Source organism: Phaethon aethereus (assembly GCF_964289735.1).
Source record: "Phaethon aethereus genome assembly, chromosome: 1".
NCBI lineage: Eukaryota > Metazoa > Chordata > Aves > Phaethontiformes > Phaethontidae > Phaethon > Phaethon aethereus.
The window spans coordinates 43,831,991-43,841,634 of record NC_138575.1 but is presented as its reverse complement, the minus strand read 5'-3'; the positions used below and the strand labels follow the sequence as shown (position 1 = coordinate 43,841,634).

The following is a 9,644-nucleotide window of genomic DNA, read 5'->3' as shown; positions in this document are numbered from 1 at the left end:
AGATAACGTGCTCCCCTCTTGACTGGGCACCAGTTTAGCAGAAGTCAGGATTTCCTTGTTAGAGGACAGCAGCTGCCAACAAACCCGCAATCGAAAGTCAGAGTTGTTGGTACTGGCGTGAGATCATCTGGATGTTTAATTACTGCTCTCGAGCTCCCTGAAGGCCTGCCTGAACTAGCCAAAAGGTCTTGAGGGAGCAGGGAGGGCTTAATGCAGGACTGGAAGTCTGAATCTGCTACCCACAGAGCTCTCAAAGGAGACCTGGGCAGCACGAAGCTCCAGGGTGGCCCTGAGGGACCTGGGCAGGAGTAGCAGCCTGTACACTGTCCTGCGTGCAGAGCTTCACGTCCTCAGCCCTTTTCCCCTTAGGTGCCTTCTGAGCACCGCTGCCTCAGGGTAGCCCTTGTTGGTGGGTGACTGATGAAATATTGCCGTTCTTCCCACGCAAGCTGTCACAGGAACGTTATGGGGAGGATAAATGGAAATATCTTCTCTGGAAGAGGCCAAGGTCACCTTGAAGTACTGGCTTCAACTTCTTTTTGCTTTTCATTTAATGAATTCCCAGCACCCTTATCAGAAGATTTGAGACAGCTAATGGCTGCCAGATCGTCTAATACTCTGTCTCCCTTGGGAAGAAGGGGTGGAGCTGCACCCTGTGTTGCCCAATATTATGTGGGAATTCTGGGGCAAAGCTGGAACCCTGATCCAAGTCCTCAGCTCTAGTGTGCATGGAAATGAAATAATTGTTTGCCAAGAAAATGATTAAAATAATTTAGACTCATGTAAATGCACAAAAGAACATGAGTGTGGGGATGGTGAGAGGAAAAGACAGAAGTAGTTCTTGTACCAAATACTGTTTACATTTTGGAAAGCATACAAAGTGGAAAGGAATCTCTTCTCCTTTTTTTTTGTCCTCCTTTTTTTTTTTCCAGTCTATGCATTCTTTTTTCCAAAGCTTTGTGCAGCCTATATTCCCTTTAACTAAGGACGCTCTTTGCCATGATTGATGTCAGCTGCTGTGCGGTACCACAGCCAAGCACTTGAATAAAAGAAATGGAATCTTAATTTTTAGACTCTACAGTTGTGCCAAGAATGACAAAGGCGAAGTGGGAAACGTCATAAAACTAATTTTATGAGCTCGGTCAGGGTATTAGTGCTAAACCATGGAGCAGTAATGGTGCTAATCCTGTGGAAGTATTAAACAAAGGGATATCTCAGCAATTAGTGTCAGTGTGCAAATGGCACTGCTCAGTCACTCCGAGGAAGTTTCCTAAGCCTTTGCTTAGGAATGTACCTAAGATGCCCCAATTTAGGTTAATAAACTAATCTTATTTTCCCACATGCCATGAATGGCTGTCTGCCTGTCTTAGACAAAGGTCTTGTAGCAGCTACTTGGCAGCATGTCTTACTTGGAGAGTACGCTACCTTCCCTGCATCCCTAAAACTGCTGAACTCCTGGTCAGGCTGCTTGGGCAGAAGACTTGTTTTAGCAGCACTAGCGAGATGGGGTACTTAATTTAGGCTTAGCCAGAACTGCTGCTCTGAGATGTGATTTCTGAGTCTGCTCTACCTTGCTTGGGGAGCATGAGGCAGCAACCAGGTGCCCATGAGACCCCTCACTCTCCATCAAGGTCTCTCCCCCACATCAGTGAGAGCCCCTTAGAGAAAGAGGATCCTGAAGCAAAGTGCTCCTCTCTGGCTTGCATCATGGTGGCACTTCCAGTTCCTCTCTGTTGGCCAGAGGGACAACTGGAGACTGGTAGTCCTCTGCTTCTGGCTCAGAGGGATGAGCAGCAAAGTTGACTGAAGGCAGCAGGTTGTGGGTGTTGCGTGGGGATGCTGTCACGTGTCTCTTCTCCCTATCTGGCTGACACAGGAGAGCTTCTAAGGATAACTGAAGGTGAGTCATGCCAAGAGAAGTCAGAAGCTCCTGACAAATTCCTTTCTTCCTTCCCTCCCTGATAGCTGACCCATACCGCAGTGCTGCTGTGGAGAGCCTGCTGGGAGGTAGGGTGGTGCCGCTGGTGGGGTAGTGTGGCAGGAGGTGCCCTCTGGGCTTCCAGTGGGCAAACCCATGGTCCTCTCCCAGAAACCCTGTCTGAAACAAGGGTCAGTAAGGAGCAGGGGGAGTGATGAGCTGCTCTTCTGGGTTAGACTCACTGAATCGATAACACTCTCCCTGGCTGCTGTTGGCCTTCATGACCACTCCATGCCAGGGGTGGTCCTCTGAGGGTGAGCTGCAGGGGAGCAAACCAGCATTAACCAATGGTTGTGAGTCAAGGGGCAGTTCAGCAATGACTGGGAGACGAACGTTCAACGAACGCTGCTATGTTAGCTCATGGTGGTGGTGGGAGGAGGAAAGCCCCAGAAAAGCCAAAGGTGGTTGGCAGTGCACTGGTTTGGTGCTTTAACCCAGGATGGTTAATGGGAGTAACAGGAGGAGTTCCTAGTCCAGCTCGGTGGCTGGTGGTGATGGCACAAGCGCAGGAGAGCTGGGGAGGGGGCAGCTCAGTTTGAGATGGGAGAGTTGCTGCTTCTGGCTCAACACAGGAGACTCTTCCCAAGGCTGTTGTTTGACATGATGGGTGATAGTGCTAGCCACCTGAGCGTCCATTGCAAGTAATGCATGAGAGGGAGTTTTACTTTATTTTAAAGCAGCTGTGGCTTCTTGAGCAGTTGGGTTTGCTTCATATACCTGTCTGGTAAAGGCACAGTTCATGTAATGGTGGTGAAGTCACCGGGAAGTCACCCCCTTAAACTTCTTCGAAGTGCAGGTGTGATCTCAAAGGAGTTCAGAATGCCCCTACAGCCCTAATAAGTGGTTCTCTGGTGAGGTGAACTTCGGCTTCAACTGCATCCCACATGATAGACCCTGCAGTAAAATGAAATGCCATTGTTGGCACAATTGGTTTGCTTCCATCAGATGAGAGGCCCAGTGTTAATGAAGCATAGAAACTGAAATTATATCCATCGGGGGGGGGGCGTTTGCTCAAGGTACAGTAAAGTCTTTGTGCATGAAACTGTAACTTGTGCATATCCAATTCATGTAACTTTCAAAACCCCGGGCAGGGACAGGAGGACACGTCTTGTGAAGACTATGTCTCTGTTTTTCTTGCTGTTCAGCAGCAGCGGCCTCTGTTCCCCTTGCCAGTCCATCTGCTTTTACAAATAGCCGTAGAGAGACCGCCTAAGCCTTTAAGTCTGGTCTGGGATCTGAAAGGCTGAGAAGTTTATCTGCCACAAAAACTTCTCACGCGGCGTAGAGTCATGTTTAAACAGTTGGAAAAATCGCAGGCTTGTGCTCTGATGTACAAACTTCACAGACCGGGTTTCAAGGAGCCTGTAACTCCAGCTGTCCTCGAGCCGGGGTGGTGGAGGACACCGTGGTTAACGAACCTCTCCCCTTCTCCCCTCCTGCCCAGCTGGGCGTGCAGAGCCACCATGCCGAACTGGGGAGGCGGCAACAAATGCGGCGCCTGTGGCCGCACCGTCTACCATGCCGAGGAGGTGCAGTGCGACGGGAGGAGCTTCCACCGGTGCTGCTTCCTCTGCAGTAAGTATTCTCTTCCTGCTCCCCTGCAAAACCTCTTCTGACATAGCTGGGGGGAGTCACAGCAGCAGGGTGCTGGTCCACAGGAGATGTCCCAGACTCAGCTGGCTCCCATGATGCTCAGAGGATGGCAGCGGCCAGAGATGGCTTTGTCCATCACGTATTGGGCTCGACTCCTGCTTCCTCGCATGCTTCCTGGGCCTGGCGGTGCCGACGGGAGAGCTTGTCTCTTGGAGAGGTGTTGTCCCACCTGTCCAGAGTGGGAGGGCTGGGCTGCGCCTCCTACAGCAGGGCACATCATGCTTTTCTCCTCCGTTTGACCCCCCCTCACAGCCTTCTCCTCAGGAGTCTAAGGGACCTTTAAGGATGGAAGCTCAGCTTAAAGTGTTGCTCATGTGGAGGAGGAAGCCCAGTGGCAGAACCTCATCAGAGCACTGATCTGAGCTCAGGTGGACTTCTCTCGGTGGTCCCGGGGCTGGCAGTAGCTGAAGGAACAGTTATCAAACCCCTGCCCTGAAGTCCCACGCAGGCCCCGGACACCAGCGTGCCTGAGCACAGCCGAGTTGCCAATGCTTTAGTATAGCCAAAAGCCTAGACTTTCTTGGCACAGGGGCCTGTGGTTTATTTCAGATGAAAGGAGTCCAAAGCATTATTTTCCAGTCCAACCAACAAGCCCAGCGAGGCATTGAAAATTGCTTTCTCTGCTGAAAAGACCTCTGCTTAGATGAAGGGAACAAAGGGTCGCTGTGAATCCGAGGCTCCTACTTTGCAAACAAACAGCCTGTCTGTCTGAATCGGATAATTTTACCTTATCACAAACATGAGGTACTGTTTTGTTCCTCTTGCTGGTGTTTAATACCTATGGGCAGAGCTAGAGTTTAGCCCTCTTCATATAAGCCACCGTTACAATTGGCCCTCTCAAAGCAGTTTGCTCTAAGTCTGCAGCCCACCGCCAGCGCACTGTGCTGGCATGTGAGCCTTGGCACACCTATGCTCCTTTCCCTTAGCTCTACAGCAGTCACAAAAAACCATTAGATGTCTCGGCTGCCACATTTTCAGCCTTTTATGGGAGTTGCTATTAAAAGAAACCTGGAACTTACAGTCAAACAATGGCTCTAGTGTGTCTGAGTATTTGCTTTTCCTTAGTGCATAGTTCTGTTGGGGTTAAAGTCTGTAGACTTAACAAATGTGCATTAGTTGATTTACTTAATTGGGTATTTGTGTCTTATAAAAAGAACCTTGGAGCTAATGAATGCCATAAGCAAAGGTCACCCTGTATTTTGAAGACCTTAAAATTCTTTTTAAACAAAAAATTCATAAGGCTTTTTCTATTTTAGTCCTCCCCAAATTCTTTATCACGGGCATAATGCTGCTGCAGACGGAAAGAGTGTGCTGGTTGGGATACAAAAGAAGGTTTAAGAAGGAAATAGTTCTGCCTTCTGCTGTAACCTTGAGCAGAGTGCTTGCATTGTGCTGAAGGACAATGTAGGAATGCCAGAAAAGCACAGCCCCTCTGGTGACAGCTGTGGAACAGTCCCAACTCTGCCCCAAACCAGCACTGAGGCAAGGGGAAAACCTTGAAGGTTTTTTTTTCCCAACCCCACCCTGGCCAAAAGGGCAGGACAGGGGCTCTTCTGCACCAATAGACTTTTGCTTCATGACATCTGTCAAGGGAAACTGCTGATTGCGCTATCTGGGTTCTGAGCAGCCTCATTCATCAAACCACAGCAAGATTCCAGGCTTTAAATGTCACGGTCATGAAGAGGTGGGAGGGAACAGAGCCCTTTATAGGGCTAACCATAATTCACTAATTCAAATGACAGCCTGCTCCCTCTAATCTCTGGCAGTCCCACAGCCTAATAGGAAGAATTGTGGACAAGGAAACCCATAACATCACTCCTCACTTGATTTTTAGCTTACTACACGTGCTGATGGAAATGGTCCCTTAAGGCTTTTTAACTTTTTGGTTTTTTTAATCTCCAGTGGTCTGCCGGAAAAACTTGGACAGCACAACTGTAGCGATTCATGATGCTGAAGTTTACTGCAAATCTTGCTATGGAAAAAAGTATGGCCCGAAAGGTTATGGATATGGCCAAGGGGCAGGCACGCTGAACATGGACAGGGGAGAGAGACTAGGCATCAAGCCTGAGAGGTGGGTGAACTGAGCTGGGAGGTGCGTGACCCTTGTCCTTCAGTACTGTTTTCAGAGGAGTCTTTTGGGCTGGATTTTGTTTAGTTCATGTTGTCTGGGATAGAAATGCTGCAAAATACAGTATCTTCCCTATATACGTTTAGGGTTTATAGACGGATAACCGATTGCAGGGCATTTAACCTGCAGTGCACGAAGCTTCAACTGGTGACTATGGGAGTAGCCACCGTATGAGCAGGAGTTAGTGCAGGTAAAGATGCACTAACCCTATGCATGAGCCATAGGGGACTGGATTACAGAGCTGCTGATGGCTCTGCAGGAGCCTGCAGCGGTGACTGTGGGTCTCAAGTCGCTCTCCTAAATAAGCTGCAAATGCTCAACAGGTTCTGGCAGGGATGGATTCAGAGAGCTGAGCATCTGGGGCTACAAGGAGAATGAATTTTTAACTGGCAAATGAAGAACAATTTGTGCTTAATTATAGTCAAAACCAAAAAGCCTATTAAATAGTAAACAATCCTTGGCTGATTAAGTTCTTGATGCAAAGCATGTGGAAAGAAGCTGAGGTATGCCTCACAACTTGCTTCATGCAAGTTCCTAAATTATTGCTTGACGTTTATATCATGTATGCTCTCCAGCCAGGTTCACGGATCAGTTCAGGTTCCAGGTTATGATCAGTGGACAGGAATTTAACAGAATTATTTGTAGCTTACTATCTGGTAAATCCATGTCCTGATACAGAATTCAGCACTTCTAGAGAAGTGAAAAGGTAAAGTCTCCTCAGAAAACTAGCTTTTACAGTAGCTTCTTTTTATCCTTTGAAGCATGGCCTTGCTCTTCTTGTTTTTTTTTGGGGGGGGGGGGGTCCCTACCAAGTGTAATTGGATAGCCTTGCCTACTTCTCCAGTTTTGCAAAAGTACTGTATTCTGTACTCTGTGTTGGATGCTGCGCTGTTAGCATTGTTAAGAAGACCAAGAGCTCATTTAGTAAAAGAGTAAAGACAACAAATCTCCTGTTTCTTTCAGCACGCCCTCTCCCCACCGACCCACAACAAATCCAAACACCTCCAAGTTTGCTCAGAAGTTCGGTGGGGCAGAGAAATGCTCCAGGTGTGGCGATTCCGTTTATGCAGCAGAGAAAGTAATAGGAGCTGGAAAGGTAAGGAACTGCCTGTGCTGTTTTGCACTTGCTACGTGGACTTTAAAGTGAGCAAGGTATGTTATGTGGGTTCCAGTAGGGAACCAACTGCGGGGCAGAGTTATCTTAAAATTGCATTTCTTAGCATTGGAAATAGTTAAATCTATCAACTTAATTGAACAAAAAGGACTTGAAATGCAGGGTGATGAGTGCTCACCTTGGATTTCGGAGGTGAAGCTTCAATGTCGTCTCATGCCAGAGACTTGAAGCAGACTACAGGAGCGCTTTCTCCCCCAAAGAGGGAACTGTCTTGTGGTGTACAGCTTACGATGGAGGCTGAACGTTTCAGCAGAAAGGGGATCTTCTCTGAAAATACAGTGTAGAGCTGTGTGTTGGTCTGCCAGCTGTCTGACTTACTACAGAGAGCCAAGATCTGCTCTGATCTGATTGGAGCAAGCCCAAACCTTTCAAAATGCTGCCCTGAGCAAGATGTGGTGTGGAATTTGGGGCTTTGGGCCACTCACAGAAATGCAGACGCTCTCGTCCGCTACTGGTGTATTTGAACTGGTTTTTATTGCACCAGTCATCTATAAACAATATTGGTGCAGGCATCTCCAGCTAATGCATTTTTTTACCAACTCAGGCATTCTATGTATTTAAACTATCTTTTTTTTTTTTTCTTTTCCTTTCCCTAGCCATGGCACAAAAACTGCTTCCGATGTGCCAAGTGTGGAAAAAGCCTAGAATCCACAACCTTAACAGAAAAAGAGGGAGAAATCTATTGTAAAGGTGAGGAAAGAAACAAGGTTCAAGGTAATGTGTTACAAGGACAGATGCTGAATTTATTTCTGTTATAAGAAACTTTCAGGCTCCTGTCAAGATGGAGGTACTTTATAAGTCATAGGAACAGAGCTGAGAAATGAAATAAATATTACTGAAGCTGTTGATGTAGCTTACATCTGCATCAAGAAAAACATTACATACTGAGCAGTGCAGCAGCAGCCCGTGCCCTCTGCCTGGGTCAGAGAGCAGATCAGAATAAGTAAACAAGGTAGCACACATCCTGACATGCCTTCTTGCATGGTATCATGGATATAAACTTGATCCACATGGTGGTTTGATGGCAACATATGTCTTAACAGATAACCTAGCCACAGCACCAGTGTATGAATTCCTTTCACAGAGTAGGTTGGGAGCTACACAGACCAAACAGCCATGGCTGTTGAGTTCAGTTGTGGGAGTTACGCAGCTTAACAAAATGGTTTTTGAGCATTCCTTCTGATGGGGATATTCTGGTGACTAACGGGAAGCAGCTGAGGGGCTTAGCCTAGACACTGCTGCTCTTAATTAATGAGCTAGTCAGCTACTACATGTTCATCTTTCTCACAGGTTGTTATGCGAAGAACTTTGGCCCCAAGGGATTTGGGTATGGCCAGGGAGCAGGCGCCCTTGTTCATGCCCAATGAGGGAGCACCTTCAAAACCCCTTATGGCTCTGCTGAGATCCTACTACAAGAAACAAGAGTTTTCTAAATGTTACTAACTACTGTGAGACAGATACTAGTTACTGTAGTGCTTGGGCATACATTTTTTTTTAAAAAAAGCACTGCTTTTTTCCTTGCTTTGTGTATCACACTGTAACACTTTTAATAGTGAGTATCAATTCAATAAAGCTTTGCTTGTTGATATATCCTCAAGCCTAGTGTTACATGCTTCATCAGCAATAAAAGATAAGCAAGGGGCATGTTGTCGGGGTTCTTCAGGGGTGGAGATATGATGCCACAGCCTTGGTGCAGACGTTCACTGAAAGCCCAATGTGACTGAACGCTGGACATACATAGCACTGGTCCTGGCCTTCAGGGGTGAATGATTCTCCTCCAGCATCACACCATTATATGCACGCACAAGCCAACTAGCTGCTCACTGCACAGAAGCAGTAAATCTTAATCTACTGCTCTGTGCAGTGACACAGGTCTGAAAGTGATAGATTGTAAGTAGCCACATGCCTAAATAGCTGTCTGTCTCTGCCATAGAGTAATGAATGGAAAACAAAACTTTTTCACTGTAATATTTCGTGGGATTGCACCTGCTTTGGTATTGAGGTGTTGTTACACACAGGGTTTGTTGTGCAGGAGGAGTACTCTACCAAGGCAGCTGCAGATTCATACCATCCCTGTCAGCAGTTGACCAAGCTCTGGGCTATCACATCAAACACAATTTAAGAGCAGCTTTTGATCTTTACTTGGTGGCGCTAGGACCCTTAGTTCCCTGAAGGTGGTGGAGGGCTTCAGCCTCTTGAGGATGGCCTCTGTCAAGGTAGCTGCAGCACAGCAACATAGCACAGTAAAATTCTGTCTTTAAAATGTGACTTGAGCTCCAGTTGATGGGCAAGGAGGAATAGCAATTAAATACATCAAATGCAGTGTAGGTCTACTCCAGGCAAACATACCAGTTGGGTGAAAGATATAATAGTCAGGGACTTTGAATCTGCTAACGTAACTCTGTAGGAAACGCTGCTAGTGAAGGTCTATGATTAGGAGACAATTACTTTTGCCTTAGCCAGATCTTTAGTGGGAAGCTCACAGAAGAGCTTGGCTTCTTTTAGGGGCTGGAGCAGCTCCCCCTCCAAGCCTGCAAGGCCCAAGCTGATAGCACCTGCGATTGCACTTCTTGTGAAGCAAATGGGAGTCACCTGCTCAACAGAAGACCCAGGACCAGCCCACCACAAAGGCCTTATGTTAAAATGACATATTTAAGCCTAAAGTGCTCATGCAAAAATAACTCAGCTTAAGGCAACCTGCCATATTTTAC

At 47.1% G+C, this 9,644-nt stretch overlaps 1 protein-coding gene across 2 annotated transcripts; it reads left to right on the top strand.

The window, feature by feature from the left end:
- Positions 1 to 3,441: 3,441 nt before the first annotated feature.
- On the top strand, positions 3,442 to 8,300 carry CSRP2 (cysteine and glycine rich protein 2; the record flags this gene model as incomplete). 2 transcript variants are annotated; one of them, XM_082014152.1, is made up of 5 exons in its annotated part: positions 3,442 to 3,553; positions 5,534 to 5,702; positions 6,723 to 6,855; positions 7,530 to 7,617; positions 8,224 to 8,300. In XM_082014152.1, the coding sequence occupies 5 exons, from the start codon at positions 3,442 to 3,444 to the stop codon at positions 8,298 to 8,300; spliced, it is 579 nt and encodes a 192-aa protein (XP_081870278.1). The 2 variants fall into 2 exon arrangements, with proteins under 2 accessions (XP_081870278.1, XP_081870277.1); XM_082014151.1 differs by having other exon boundaries at positions 7,530 to 7,623.
- Between the last annotated feature and the right edge of the window lie 1,344 nt (positions 8,301 to 9,644).